The sequence below is a fragment of the Calonectris borealis genome, chromosome 22 (assembly GCF_964195595.1).
Source record: "Calonectris borealis chromosome 22, bCalBor7.hap1.2, whole genome shotgun sequence".
In the NCBI taxonomy this organism is placed as follows: Eukaryota; Metazoa; Chordata; class Aves; order Procellariiformes; family Procellariidae; genus Calonectris; species Calonectris borealis.
In genome coordinates, this window is record NC_134333.1 from 2642335 (window position 1) to 2658067 (window position 15733).

Genomic DNA, 15733 nt, shown 5'->3' on the forward strand with positions numbered 1-15733 from the left:
GAGTTAATTTGCCTTAACACAGATGTCTAATGGTATTTGAGACTGCCTATGGTATTCAAGACTTTCAGATGAGTCTGACAAAGGACTTGTGGGATAGTCTCAGCTTCTCACGCCCCGAAGCAGCATCTGGAGGGCAGGTCGGATCCCTGAGTGTGCAGAATGTCACTAGATGTCGATATTCAGACATCAGTATTCAGGCAATGGACTCCTTCCACCTCTGATGTCTTCCATGTTGGTGTCCCCGTGTTTGTGAGGTGCCCAAGTTCTGATCTTCTGATCCCCTAGCTGTTTGGGGGAGAGCTGGTCAACACAGCCACTGAGGCCAAGAGTGTGTTTCAGGTCACTTTAGAGGAGATCTGCACTTGATCAGATTAATTACTCTGCTGGCTTAATTGACTTCACTAAGTGGATCTTCACTGACTGTATCAGGTGTTGAGACACCCGCCCCACAGATACAAAGCTTCACTGTACATGCCTAAATCCAGATGTCTGCATCTGCAGCTCATTTCCCCCGCTGCAACTTAGGATGACTTACATCGGTGCTTCACGTCCCTGTCACCCCCGTCGGCTGATCATTACAAGTCAGCATCATTTTCAAAAAAGAAGGTACTTAAGATGAAGCCAAGAAAAAGAGGGGCGTAAATCTTCCAAAGTTTTTGTGACCTCTGGCTTTTACTTCTAAGTTACAGTTGTTTGCTCCGTGCATGGCCAAAAAGGACTTGTGGAATGTGATTTATTTTTCTTAAGACTGATGGCTAAAATTATTGTACAAATCACCCTTTGGAGGGATCAATATTTCTCTCTTGGCTGAAGACAGTCCCTGAACCACTGTCTTGGATTTGGTCTGTCAACTGAGATGAATCCTGTCCTTAATCTGTCCTTACTCTGCAGCTCATGCAGTTGTTGGATTTCACACCATAGGTAACATGGAAGATACCTTGGAACTTTGGCTGAGATTCTTGAACCCTCCTGAAACCTCAAAAGAAGCCTGGATACCCTAAGGTATAACTCACCACTAGATAGCTATGTGTAGGGAACTGAATCAAAGCTCCACAATGTTGATATTAAAGACACGTAAGATGAATCATGTCCACTGCTGTCTAAACTTTTTACCTCTTGGAATGAACCGTAAGCCCAGCCAATTGAATAGGCCAAGGAAGAAGGCATTTCTGAGACAAACAATTACACTCCCAGAAGACCACAAAGGATCTTCCTAGGGAGATCACCACACATCATCTTGGGAAGGGAGGAAACTAGAATAAACCAAATTAAATAGCTCTGGTGTAATGACTCACACAGGAAAAGCTCTGAGAAAAAGCTAGGCCAGTAAAGTAATTGCAAAATAGAAGCAATGTTAATGGCACTAAATTAAGCATTTTCTTTTTCTCCTTCTAGGCAGTTAGGGTTGAACCTTTTAGTAGTATATATAGTGCTTGGAAAGGCAGGTTATACGTGCATATAACCAGCACACGTGCAAAAGATCTTTTTGCTGGATATAGGTTGGTTTTATAAAAAGCTACACACTTGAAATGTCACAAAGAAAGATGTGATTTTGTCACTTACGAGACAGGTCACTGAGACCCGTGCATAAGAAAATCCTCCTCAAAAGAGAAGGCATCTCAAAAGGAGGAGTGTTCTTTGGCTAAAAGGCAATTTCAAGGGATTAGGTGACAGAACAATAACCAGCTGATACGATCTGAAAGATGTTCCTAAGGGTTCATAAAACAAAAGGTCTTCCTCCCAGGAATATTTGATTTTCTCAATCTGCATGGTGAGTACTTTTCCTTTATAATAATACCATAACAAAGATGATCTGAAGCATGACATATGATCCAACTCCTCGAAGGGGATGAAAACGTGTATTAAGACAATGTGTATTGTCTTCTCCCCAAAAGAAGAGGTTTTCTAGCCCTTGCAAACATCTCTAAACATGCTGTCCAATTAATTTATTAGAAGTAGTCACTTTATCAATTTAAATATTCCATATTATTACTTCTACTACTACTATTATTATCTCTGCTATACCTCAAGATTTGGTGGTAGATTAATGTCAGGATTCTTGTTAAGCTTTAGTAGTAATTCATCCTTCTTTGATTGTAATAGGCATGAATTAAAGTATTTTCATTAAAATCATTGCACAAAAGTACAGGGAGTATTCATCTCTACAAGTTAGACACCCAAGTCTGAGGAAGTACTTTAGGCTCCGTGTATTGTGAGTGGAGAGAGCAAGAGAGGACCAGAAGGCAATTTTCAGATTTATCTTCGTTACCTGCTTAAGATGAAGATGAGTTATCCCTGCCAATGTTTATTGTAATCAACTAATTAGAAAAACCTGCTGTGACTAACTCAAAACTTGCACATGTTTTAGGAACCTCATTTAGGGCATTTGGCAACATTAAATGCTTGATTTGGTTGCATACGTACAGGTTTCTGGTTCCTTTTGAAATGTCTCAGGGTTACCTGACCAGCCTCCCATTGTGTCCCCTAAGGGCAATGGGGCAATGGTCCTCCACAGTGCCTGCCACTCCTCTGTAGATGTCTCATTAGTCTAGGAATTCAAGTGGATCCTTCTGACAATGTTTAAAAGTCAGTAGAATACCTCAGTGGCATTTTACATGCCTTACGAAGTCCCGTCTCATCTCCAGGTTGCAGAAACCTATAAATACATGTCCAATCTGCCAGCGCTGTATTGAAGTCCTGAATACTCAATGGTGCTTAAGATGTTATTAGACATCTATGTTTAAGCAACTGAGTTCCATCCCAATTGGCCAAGTGTAAGTTACTCACCACAAGTGGGATTTGTCTCACTTAAACTGAAATCTACAGCTCTGCCTTTTTTTTGGTTAAGGGATAGTTACAGGCAATCCAGGAAACCACTTCTTCTCATGTCATTAAGGTATCTACCTTAGCATGAGGTGAATCATGTCCTGCAAATGCCTTTTATATCCATTGTTCAAAAAGGGTTTCTAGATGATTTGGTCATGTAGCTCTCTACAAGGAAAGATGCTTGAAGGTGAATGAGCGGGCTTTTATCTTCTGTTTGTTTCTGGAGATGGACTCCTCTCTTCTTTGAATCACTCCTCAGCAAATCAGGGGCTAATCATCTATTCATTTCATCAGGGAACAAACTCCTCTCTGAAAGTACTAGATACTAGTAGTATGATAGCCTACTTAGATTTAGCACCTTATTTTTAGTAAGGTAGAGGTGTGTGAGATGAATTTAACTAAGCATCTGACACCAAGGACAAGGAGTATTGTTGGGAGGTTTAGTTAAACCTTGGTAGTGGAGGTATTCATAAAGGCTTCGGTCAAGTGATGCTCCTTTTCAGAGCTCCCCTTGGGTATGCCTATGCTTACAGGGTCACCCACCGTAAAGCTCCAGCCCTTTAACTGTCCACTCCCCGCCCCCCACATGCCCCATTTTATTTTAACTGTCTCTTTAGGCTTTGAAGATCAGACACAGAAGGAGAAGAAGAACGGATCACTGCTTCATACTCAAGAGCTTCTTCTACAGTGTGCATTCATTTGCCTTTGCATGCTTAGCATTGAATTTGAGTATTACTCAGAAAGGCAGTGTAGACTTCATCTTAGAAACCAGTGAGGAGGGGTAGCAGGCAATTCAGAGAGGAGATCTTATTGAGCCTTGGTGAATCCTCTGCTCTGGAAGAACACCCAGGAAAAAGGGAACACTGGCTCATTTCAGGAACAAGGTTTTGGAGACTCTCGCTCATTACTTTTTGGTTTTTGTGTGCTTCCCTCAAAATATTTTTATCTGTTTAAAGGTAAGCTACAGATGGAGAATCAAACAACAGTGATGCAGTTCATCCTCTTGGGTCTTGCTGATGATGATCAACTCCAGTATGTGTTCTTTACCACCCTATTAGTCACCTACATCTTGAGTTTAACAGGTAACATTCTCATCATCACCATCACCCTGATAAACCGTCATCTTCACACTCCCATGTACTTCTTCCTCAGGAACTTCTCCATCATAGAGATTGGCTTTACCACCACTGTCATTCCCAAAGCATTGGCCAACTTGGCTTTAGGCAAAAAAACAATTTCTTTAAGGGGTTGTCTCACTCAAACTTTTCTCTACTTCATGCTAGGTACCACTGAGTTTCTCCTGTTAGCTATAATGTCTTTTGACAGGTACGTGGCCATCTGCAAACCTCTACACTATGTGGCCATTATGAATTCACAAGTCTGCAGCCTGCTGGCGATTGCTGCCTGGATTGGTGGGGCTGTCCTTATTCTTTCTCCATCAGTGGTATATTTCCAGATGCCATTCTGTGGTTCAAACATCATTAATCATTTTTTCTGTGATAGCACACCAATGATTGAGCTCAAATGTGGAAATACCAAGGTCCTAGAGTGCATGATTTTAATCTCAGCAGTGTTCACCCTACTGGGTAGCCTAGCTATTACAGCTGTATCCTATATCAACATCATTGCTGCTGTGGTCAAAATCCCCGCTGTGGCTGGCAGACAGAAAGCCTTTTCCACCTGTGCCTCTCACCTCACTGTGGTGTCTGTGACATATGGCAGCTGCATCTTCATGTACCTCACCCAGACCAACAGACTGGACCTCAGCAAGGTGGTGTCCATCTTGAACACTGTGGTATCTCCTCTGCTCAATCCATTCATCTATAGCTTGAGGAACACACAGTTGCAAGAGGCCCTAAGGGAGAGCATCAAATGGAGTATAGTTATTTCTAAACACCCAGAAATTTGAGGTGGTTGTAAATGTGGACGCAATGGAGAACGTGAAAGAAAATAATTTAATAACATTTCTGTCCCTCCTTAGACATCCGTCCATTCACTGACATACCTATTCCTACACATCCATCCACCCATGCATTCATCCATTCATCAATCCATCTACAAACAGTTGTCAATATTCCTGTAGATTATTGAAACCTGTTCTTTCAGTTTTTCTCCTTCCTTTTTCTTGCCACAAGCTTTCTGGTTTTCTTTTCTTCATGTTGAATGATTTAGGATAGTGGTAGCTAGTCCACAAACCACTCTCTTGCTGGGTAGTCCAAGTCCACATGAAGAATGAAGGGAAGTACAAAGGGCTTTGTGCAAACAACATCACTGTGTCATTTAAGGAGCCACTTGTACACACAGAACAGTTCCTTCAATGGAATGAAATCAGAAAGTATGGGAAGGTATGGGACAGAGGGAAAAATAACGTCATCAGCTATCTGTGAATAAATGCCTGAGCCTTCCATCCTCATGCGTCTCAGTGATACGTGATGTGTGATAGATCTTTCTCTGATGTATATATACTTCACTTTGAGCCTCAGCAGGTGAAGAGTGTTGGCTGCTGTGTGAGCCGGCACAGGCAGGATGCAGGAACAAACATAAAACCATGGATGAAATGCAAAGAGTAAATTTATTTTCGTTACCTCGCCAACTGGGAGATCCCTGAAGCGATACCCTGGCAGAGGCACACAGGTGGGGACACAGGCACCACGGGGCTCGGTTCATGCTAGAGGATCACCGAACCTGCTATTTTCGCCCGTATATCAGGGTTTCGCACAGGCGTAGTTTACCACCGTGCTTTGATCTTTCCCCACAGCAGGGCAGGAATCTCAATCGTCTTCAGTACGGTGCCTCTAAGTCTATCACAGGCCTATGTTATCTAAACACAGACGTTCTACTTGTCCAACACACAAGGCTAAACAATGGTTAGTACGATATATGTGTTTTTCGACACCTCAGCTGCAAGTCACTTGAGCATGTTTACAGTTCTCCTCGCCAATCTTCCATTATTTTCCCACAGCTACCTCTATAATCCAGTGAGTGAGGGTGGGAAGAATGCTAGATGTTTTCTGAAACAAACTGTAATTTTTGTTCACTGATGAAGGAAACAGTGTCAAATCTGTAACATGTACAGGTTTCAGTAATTCATATCATGGTTGCTGGAACCCATCTTATTTAAATTTTAGGAAACTGGGATGGGAATAATCTTACGTAACATCAGGGGTTGGATTCAGCACCTGATTTGGACCTATGTATAGGCATCTAAAAATAGGCGTTAGGATATGTGTACACATGGTCATCCCTGGCCTACACTAAGAAGACAACAACAGGAGTGATTAGAAGACATTGCAGACAGCAAAAGGGGTGTAATATGTGTACAGTTTGACCTGACTCAGGGCATCGCCAAAAATCAGCAACATGGGAAATGATAGGACGCTATTGATAACAAATGGGGAGTACGAGCTTAACAGAACTAATCAACAAGGTAGATATTACCAGAGCAACTATATCATAAGTATGAAAGAAGTCTTTAAACATAACAAAACCTTGGCTAGTGAGGAAAGGGTAAGCAGAAGTGGGCTTTTTATTTAAGGGGATAGCTAGTGGTAAAGGGGAAGAACTTGGGTGGGGAAAGGAATATCAGGTGAAGCAACTCATGTGATGGTAACTGTCAGATGGTACATCTGTCAAACAATCCTGCTCCTGATCGGTGGAGTTCGGAACAGGAGAAGAAACCTGTTGCTGTCATAACCATACTTGTGTCTGACACCTTCATGGTTGAGAGACCTGGTGTCTTTTCCTTAAACTTGGTGAGGGAACACCTAGGGGACAGGAAAGGCATTCTGACTTCCTAGTGAAGAACTCTCTTTTACCAGCATCTTGTGCTACTTTAGATGCTCTGGACTACAACATGAACAGGGCTAGTAGATACGGCTTAGGGGCTCCACAAGATTCAGCTCCTATACAGTAGGAGCTGCAGGCCAAGCTGAACGTACCAGAACATCTCAATGGAATCGCCCTTCTGAGTTTCAAAAATGGCTTAAATAGAAGTGTTCTAGGGTATCAGAGCCATTGCCATGGTTTGGGTGATACAACACAGGATGTACCATATACCTTCTGGAGCAGCAGCTGGAGACAAAATGGAATAGCCTGGGACGTCTAAAAAGGCCCTAAATTCCCCGGAAACATTATTGCCCCAATATATTCTTTGAGTAATGAAGAGAAGTAAGTGTGTTCAAGGCATTGTTCATCTGAAAGATAGTCTGCTTAACAGGCAGGGATTCATGCCATAGAATCGCCAACAGGATGTCAGAAATGTCTGTATCTCCCCGTGATACCAAAAGCAGCTTAGACCACTTGTCTAGAACTGGCAAAATTAATTCCTCTCTCCTTTCTGTTCAGTGATTTTCAGTGGACTTTTGTCCCTTGGATTTACTAATCACACTTTCTGTTATTAACAGCAGCGAAGGGAAATAACACAGGAGAGCTTTCTTTGGCATCCCGTACATTAAAGATCACAATATCCTGCTGGTATCAGCTCACTAACTGTCACTATCACATTGCATTGAGCCTCGTCATTCTCACCCTCAGGCGTTCCATCCTGTGCCCAAGAAGGCTGCACACACGAGCAAGTTTGAACATATTTTTATTGGTGGTCAGAAAGCAGAGCAGGAGGTAGCACTGTTGGGCAGCAGTGGGAGGAAGGGAATAATGTGCAAATGTGCATGCTTGGGACCTGCTTTTTTACCTTGCCACGGAGACATTCCTTAGTGCAGAAGCCTGTGCGTATGCCATGAGGGCATCGCTGACTCCATTTCAGCTGCCCCTGGAAGCCTCTGAGCGTCAGCAGATTTTTGATGCATTGTGGAAACGGGGCACTGAGCATTTTAGTCAGAGGAGGGAGAGTCAGGGAGGTCTTGGAGCGCAAACTTCCTCAGTTCTTCACGTATCCAGGCTTCAAAATAGGACACTGGTAAATACTTCAGGGAAGATACGATATTTGTGTCCATAAGAAACACTGCCATGAGCCTTCCCATTGCAGACTAATGGGCCACCAGAATCACCCTGTGAGGTAAAAGGAGTGGGAGAGGTCAGACATGTCAGAGCACAGCTTCCCTGCCCTAAGGAAGAAACTGGCCCTCTTGCCTCCCTCCGTGTAAAGAACCTCCTCTTTCGACCATCTCCCTCCAGGCCCAGCTCCACAGGGCTTGTAGCTGCCTCACTACTCCTCTAAGCCGATCCGTGAAGCAATTCAAACCTGGAGTCTGTCTGAGGTTCCGAAACTGCCTTCACAACCCTGAAAAGAAGAACGTAGTCCTACTTTAGACATGTGGGCATATCCGAGCTATCCCACTGTGTCAGGAGGATATGACAAAGGATTTACACGAGATCTGGAGCCTGCTGGAGCAGTGGCTAGGCTGGCTAGAATATCCCCAGGTATGTAAAAAGGCACATGATGCTGACAGTTGGGCAATTGCACCCCGGTTCAGTCAGCACATCAGCTTCAGAGCTCCTGAGAGGAGCCTCGGCACATCATTCTGAAGTATCCAGTTCATTTTAATCCCCCTCGTCCCCCACCTGAGAACCAACCTGACTGTCTAGACCCAACCTCAATCCCAAGCTTGGAACCCGAAACAACACTTACACAGAAAGTAGATTTCTTGCCATCCTCATCACCAGCGCAGATCATAGACTGACACAGATAGTTCCTTTTGAAAGACTCCTCACACACTTTGTCATGCTGCACCTTCAGGTCCATCTCCATCAGCACACTAGTCTTATCCCATGTCATCAATGTCCAGCCCCAGCCAGCCACTTTGCATATAGTTCCCGGTTCCACACGCTCGTTGTGGCTGGGCAAGGGGATACGACTCACTTCCTCAGTTTGGTCCTTGGCTTCAGCTGCCAAGCAGAGAGAACATAGGGTTAGAGCAGGCAAAGGAATGGGAACAAGTCCATGGTGTCGTGGTTTAAGTCCAGCCAGCAACTAAACACCATGCAGCCGCTTGCTCAGCCCCCCACTCCAGTAGGATGGGGGAGAGAATCAGGAGGGCACAAGTAGGAAAACTCACGGATTGAGATAAAAACAGTTTAATAACTGAAATAAAACAAAGTAGAACAGTAATAATAACAATGATAACAACAAAAATAATAGAATATACATAGCAGGCGATGCACAATGCAACTGCTCACCACCCGCTGACCGACACCCCATGTGTCCTGAACCGTGAGAGCCGCCCCCCACCTCCCCAGTTTTTATACAGAGCATGACGTCATATGGTATGGAATACCCCATTGGCCAGCTGGTTCAACCGCCCTGGCTATGCTCCCTGCCCCAGCTTCCTGTGCACCTGGCAGAGCATGCGAAGCCAAAAAGTCCCCAGTGCACGTACCACTCAGCAACAACCAAAACATCAATGGGCCATCAACGCTCCTCTCATACCAAACCCAAAACACAGCACGCCCCACCAGCCACCAGAAAGAAAGTTAAGTCTCTCCCAGATGAAAGCAGGACACTGATGTTTTCCATGGGACTCTGGCCTTAAGTAACACAAAAATCTGGTCCACAAAACTGTGTAGACCTAGCAGGAGGAAAAGTGAGTAAATAATCTCAGGAGGTGTATAATCCTTTCAGTAGACAAAGGGAAGACTAGGCAAAGGAGTTCCGGTTTAGACATCTGTTTTACAGATTTTGAAAGTTAAGTAAGAGAAGTGTACTACTGAAAGGCAAACTTGGATTGAATTCTTAGTGAGACTATTATAAAGCAAGCACTTTAAGCACATCTTTTTTTGGGGGAGTGCTCTTCGAAGCATGGAAGAAAATCTGAAGTTTATACGAGGTACTACATTTTTTCTGTTGCTGCTAGGCTCAAATCAGTTGTTGCACGTGCTGAAATTGAGCACACACTTCACATTACCCTCAAGTAATCCCTGCAGTCCTCTAGTTCCAAACAGAAATACAGCTATGCCTAACAGAAGCTCCACTGGTATGCCATTTGTCATCATCAGAGATGACAAGAAAGAGATTGTCCAGATCTTATCCAAGACTGTGCAGCTTGAAGAGCCAAAATTCCAACTGTATCAAAGGAGGAGCGCTCTGTGGGTATCCGATTGTCAAGTGGAGACTCACAATTGCCAAAGCTGGAAGCTGGTGACTTCTGGCACCAGCAGGAAGGCTACTGCTCCACCTGAAGATTTGCAGTTATGGAATACATTTAGTACGCTCAGAAAAGAGGAGGGAGAGCATGAAGGAGTGAGAGCTCTGTCAAAAGAAGCATGAGAGCCAGATGAGCCTGACCACCAACAGAAGGAAGAGATGAATGATAGTAGTGAGAGGCTCCGTGCTGCAGTGGGCAGACACCCCCATCTGCCAATCTGATCGCTGTTGCTTGCGTGGTCCTCAGGTTATCACCCCCCACGGCTCCTCATCGTGGGCACTAAGGAAACTGCCAAGTGAGACCTGAAGTGTCAAGCACGGCTACATCTGGCGAGGGATGTGAAGGGCAACAAGAAGGGCTTCCATAGGTCTATCAGCAGCAAAAGGAAGACTAGGTAAAATGTGGGCCTGCTGCTGAATGGGGCAGGAGTCCTGGTGACAAAGGACATGGAAAAGGCTGAGGTATTCAGTGCTGCCTTTGCTCACTCTTTACTGTTTAGACTGGCAACCCCTGGACCCTGAGACCAGTGGGAAAGTCTGGAGCAAGGAAGTCCCTTATCCTTGGCAACACGTAAACAAATTGCATCAGGTTAAGGAACATGCAAACAAATTGGACATAGGCAAGTCTGTGGGACCTGACGGGATACACCCACTGGTGGAGCTGGTTGATGTCATTGCAAGGCCACTCTCAACCATCTTTGGAAGGTCATGGCAATAGAGGGAGGTTTCTGATGACTGGAAGAAAGGTGCCATTCCTGTCTTCAGAAAGAGCAGGAAGGAGGATCCAGGAAGCCTCAGGTCAGCCAGCTCAGTCCCTGGGAAGGTGATTGAGCAAATCCTCCTGGAAGACCAGCATAAGAAGCTGATGAGGAGTAGTCAGCATGGATTTATGAAGGGCAAATCATGCTTAGCCAACATGAAAGCCTTCTACAATGAGATGGCTGTCTTGGTGGATGAACAGAGAGCAGCAGATGTTGTTTACCATCCTCTTAGTAAGGCTTTTGACACTGCCTCCCATCACATCCTCATGGACAAACTGAGGAATTATGGTCTAGCTAAGTGGGCGGTGGGGTGGATTGAAAACTGCCTGAACTTGTGGGCCGAGAGAGCTGTGTTCAGTGGCATGAAGTTCAGCTGGAGGCCAGGCACTAGTGGTCTACTACAGGACTAAATTCTAAGTCTGATACTTTTAACATCATCATTAATGACTCAGATGATGGGACCAAGTGCACCCTCAGCAAGTTTGCAGATAATTTGAAACTGGGTTGGGTAAAGTGTTGACAGGCTGGAGAAATGGACCAACAGGAGCCTCATGAAGTTCAGCAAAGGGAAATGCAAGGTCCTGCACGTGGAGAGGAATAACCCCAGGCACCAGGACAGCCTGGGGACAGACCAGCTGGAAAGCAGCTTTTCAGTCAAGACGTGGGGATCCTGGTGAACACCAAGTTGAACATGAGCCAGCAGTGTTCCCTTGTGGCAAGGAAGGCTAATGGTATCCTGGGCTGCATTAGGAAGAGCACCACCAGCAGGTCGAGGGAGGTCCCTTCTTCTCGGCACTGGTGATGCCACACCTGGAGTACTGTGTCCGGTTCTGGGCTCCCCAGTATGAGAAAGATGTGGACATACTGTAGGGGGTCCAGAAAGGGGCCACAAAGATGATTCAGGGACTGGAGCATCTTTCATATGAGGAGAGACTGAGAGAGCTGGAACTGTTCAGCCTGGAGAAGAGAAGGCTCAAGGGGGATCCTGTCAATTTGTATAAATACCTCATGGGAGGATTCAAAGAATATGGAATCCAACTCTTGTCAGTGATATCTACTGAAAGGACACGAGGCAATGAACACAAATTCAAATACAAGAAATTCCATGTAAACATAAGAAAAAACTTTTTTACTGTGAGGATGGCTGAACACTGGAACAGGTTTCCCAGAGAGACTGTGGAGTCTGCATTCTTGGAGCTATTTAAAAACCCAGGGGGATATGGTCCTGAGCAACCTGCTGTATCTGACCCTCGTTTGAGCACAGGAGGTGGGCTAGGTGATCTCCAGAGGTCCCTTCCAACCTCAACTGAATTTCTCTGAAAATGGCCAAAGTAAAACACTGCTTCTTGCATGTCATTTTAGACAGTTATGACATTGTTATGAACATTTGAGTTACTCACCTTAAGGTCTCTTCATGAGTGAGAAAGAAGAACTTCACAGGTGCTCTTCACAGAAACATTTAGGTATCTGCTTAAAGATGTGATGAAACTTTGTCTGGAAATGCCTCTCCATTGAATAGAAATCTATGGCAGCATGAGCGTGGACTGTAGAAGTCCAATTTTGGTCAGGTGAATCTCTGCCAGTACCACAGGGGAAAGTTTAAATATCACGTCAGTGAATGTGGACTGATCTTCTTCACATTAGATTCCTTGAGATGTGGAAGCATCAGAGATGATATCTTAAACTCAGAGGCAGGGGGCTATCAAAACTCCTGGGGGAATAATTGAGGTGACTGAGATGCTGTCAAGTATCTGAGACAACGAAGACACAGCTATGAGTGATGAACAGAACCAGCAGGAGATTGGTACTCTTCTGGAGTGTCAGCCACAAGGCAGGTGAGATCCTCCGAGGAATCTAAAATAGCACTGTACCTCTATGCTTAGGTGCATGGCTAGCTTTCCTGATGTCTTTCATTGGCAGACAATGACTATTTTATTGGGAGGGGTATTCTTATTTTAATTATCCTTTTATTTCTTCCAAGACAGTCTCACCTTGTTCCCACAAAGAAGAGTTTACTTATGTGAAGGCAGGTCCTTGCATAGACTTGGTGGGTTATTGTGCTGCTTCGTTGGTTTTTTTATATTTTTTTTTTAAATTTAACATTCTTTTCTGCTTGCCCCATGTTTCCCTTAGGGGACTGACAGGAGCGTCAGCCAGCCACAAGGAAATCCAGACCTTCTTGTCTCTCATATACATAACCATTTGTGAGATCTTGAACATGCAACTAAAATAACCACCCTGACATTTTGGAGGGATTCACTCGTGTCAGATGCACTTTACTAACGGGCTTCTGGGAAGGTGGTGTTACCGCACTCGTGTGTAGCTGCTGTGGCCAGGGAGTACAAGTGAAGCCTGCACCAGGCAGATTCAAGGCTCACGCTCACACTCAGGTCCAAACTTCGTGCTTGTCCACACTGCCTGTGCGTTAGTGCTGGCTCCAGATTGCAATACGCCAGCTGATCTTTCCACCTGGGAAACTCGGGGACAGCAGGGTGGGCAGAGCAGGTGCAAGAGCAGATCTGGCTCGCCCTCACGTCTGCTGCTACAAGCAGTCTGTACGCCAGTGCCTGTGGCTCTTTCGGTGTGAGAACTTAGACTTAAGATTTAGACATAAAAATCCAGATGAGGAACGGCTCAGCTCCAGTTCCTGAAATAAGTGCATGCCAGCACATATGTTCTTCCAAACGTAAATTTAGTAGAAGATAAATCATATTGTGCTAACCATCATTGCTGGTTGACAACAGACTTCAAGGAAAAGAAAGTAAATATTAAATATGGCACCTTTCATGGACCTGTTATCCTGTTCTCTTTCTCTTTTTATAAAATTCAGATTTTCCACAGAATTTTTTTTCTTTTTTTTTTTTTGTTCTCCTTTCATATTGAAATCTTCACCTGGAAAATTTAGATTTTAATGACTCTGAAACACAAAATGCATTCCCACAGTATTTTCTTGGTAATACTGGAACAAATCACATCACGCTTCACTCAAATCATCACTACATTTTTTATTCCTTTATTCCTTTATTTACTCATTCATTCATTTATTTATTTTTAAATTCAAAATGGGAATGAAGTATTTGAGGCATATTAGAAAATTCCCATTACTCCAAACTATATTTCCGCTCCTCCTCCTGCTACTTTGCTTCATGGAACTTTTCTTCCAAGATGAATACAAAGGCCATCTGAATCCTGGTATGGTTGTGCAGCTGTCCAGGTGTGAATGCTCAGTGTTAGGTGGTTTTATTGTCAACAGAGAGAAATACTCGCTTTGGCACATGGTTCCTCTCACCAGCTTAAACAGCTTCTTTAGGATAAGAGGAATGAGGTCAGTGTTTCTACAGATTTCACTGAATGCAGGGACTACATCTTCATTAATTCCCGTGTCAATTACTGTCTAATCAGCTGTTTGGTAAGACAAATTCCACTCGGATGTAACTTTTATCATCTCTTTCTTAGAGAGTCATTCAGATACTTTCATGGCTTATCAGCCCGCTCTTCTTCTACTAGACCTTCAGTTGTGTGCTGTGAGTGATCCTAAGGAAGTCTTCGAGACATTGTTGAATATATTGTCAGGCAAGTGAACGATGCTGAGATTTCTAACCATTTGTTTTCTCAGTAACATGGTTTTACAAATGGCGATTCCTTTGTTGTGCCTTCTCATATTTTCCTTTTCTTCTTTTCTCTCTTTTTAAGAAGACAAGGAAAAAAGTGCATCCTACCAACTGTGCATTGAGATGTGTAATACTTGGGCAATGAAAACAAAGGAGGAAAGAATGGAGAGCTGTGCTGAACTGGGCAAAGAGATAGAAAAGGAATTTGGAGGCAGGTATTGTACATTAGTGATTATCATGACAATGATGCCCTCTTCATCCCCGGTAGAAATGCCCACCTGCATTTGTAGTAAAAAGTTGCCCTGTAGGTTGCCATCTATCTGTTTCTTGAGTGTGACTGGTTTTTGTGCTTTGTCTCCACTTGGTCTTCCTCAGTGTGTCTTGGAGAAGAAGGTACTCTAGAAGGAGTGTTACAATCATCCCATGAAAACCTCCTAGGCAAGTTTATCTCATTTTTAATATCTTTGATTACTCTTTGTATTGTATGTGCTTTGAAAAAAATCACCTTTGGGGTTTTGTGAACTTGAATTCCAGTGTAAATCTTGGGTAAAGCCACTGTAGGAAGATTTGGTGGAACTCATATTGCAGAATACGTGCCAGTGATATTCTCGTCCAGGGACTAGTTTCCAATATCCACAAAGCTTTTAAGTCTCATGAAAGCACTTAGAATCTGCCTCCCTAAGTAAATAAAAAAAGAGGCCTAATCCTGAACAATCACTGGTTTGCATCTGTCCGTGCTCCTGACTGAGCCTGTGTCAGCAAGATTTCTCAGACATGCCAAACTGATGAAGTATAGGGTCTCGGCAGCTGCAGGTAGTGGATTACTGAGTGGATTGCTGCTGGACACCTAGGGTGCCCTCATGTCAAGTGTCGTTTGGAACTTCCATCACTAGAGAAATTTTGAAATTAAAAAGTCATGAGCCAAGACATCTGAAAGCAAAACTGGGTTTTCTTTAACAGGCAACTCCATTCTTACTGTGTTTTTTTTTGTGGCGGCTAATCAGCATTTCTGCCCTTTTATCGAAACTGAAGCTTGTTTTCAATGAACTGAACTCATTTAGCTTGTATCTGCAATATTTAATAGCCTTGGTTGTGGGTGAAATGAGGATTATTTGGATTGGCACCAAAGAGAGCAGGAAGAGGTCTAAGCAAGACACAAATAAGTTGCAAAGTAAAATTTCACACTGAAATTCCTCAAATACATTTGCAATGTTAGGTGATACATTACGTGTTTAGATCCAGGGCTCTGCTAGTTCCATCAGCCACAGTGTATGTGCAGTTTTTGGACAGTTCCTTCTGGAGTGAACCGACTAGTGCTCTGAGATTAAATCTGGACATTGCAGACAGGTCTTTTTTCTCTCCAGTGCCTGTTCCAAGGAGTGTGTTCACAGATAAGGCCTGGATCTCTGTCTGCGCAGTACAGTCCTCCAAACTCT

At 43.9% G+C, this 15733-nt stretch overlaps 1 protein-coding gene and 1 pseudogene across 1 annotated transcript; one reads left to right on the forward strand and one right to left on the reverse strand.

Annotated features, from left to right (window-relative positions):
• The first annotated feature begins 3793 nt into the window (after positions 1-3793).
• LOC142091745 (olfactory receptor 6C74-like) lies at positions 3794-4735 on the forward strand. Its single transcript, XM_075171121.1, has one exon. It carries the CDS (start codon positions 3794-3796, stop codon positions 4733-4735), a length of 942 nt encoding a protein of 313 aa, XP_075027222.1.
• A 2920-nt stretch (positions 4736-7655) lies between these two features.
• Positions 7656-15733, reverse strand: part of LOC142091746 (von Willebrand factor A domain-containing protein 5A-like) — a 30006-nt pseudogene continuing 21928 nt past the window's right edge.

Excerpts from the sequence above, each read along its gene's own strand:
- LOC142091745 (XM_075171121.1), top strand. The coding sequence starts at position 3,794 with ATGGAGAATCAAACAACAGTGATGCAGTTCATCCTCTTGGGTCTTGCT.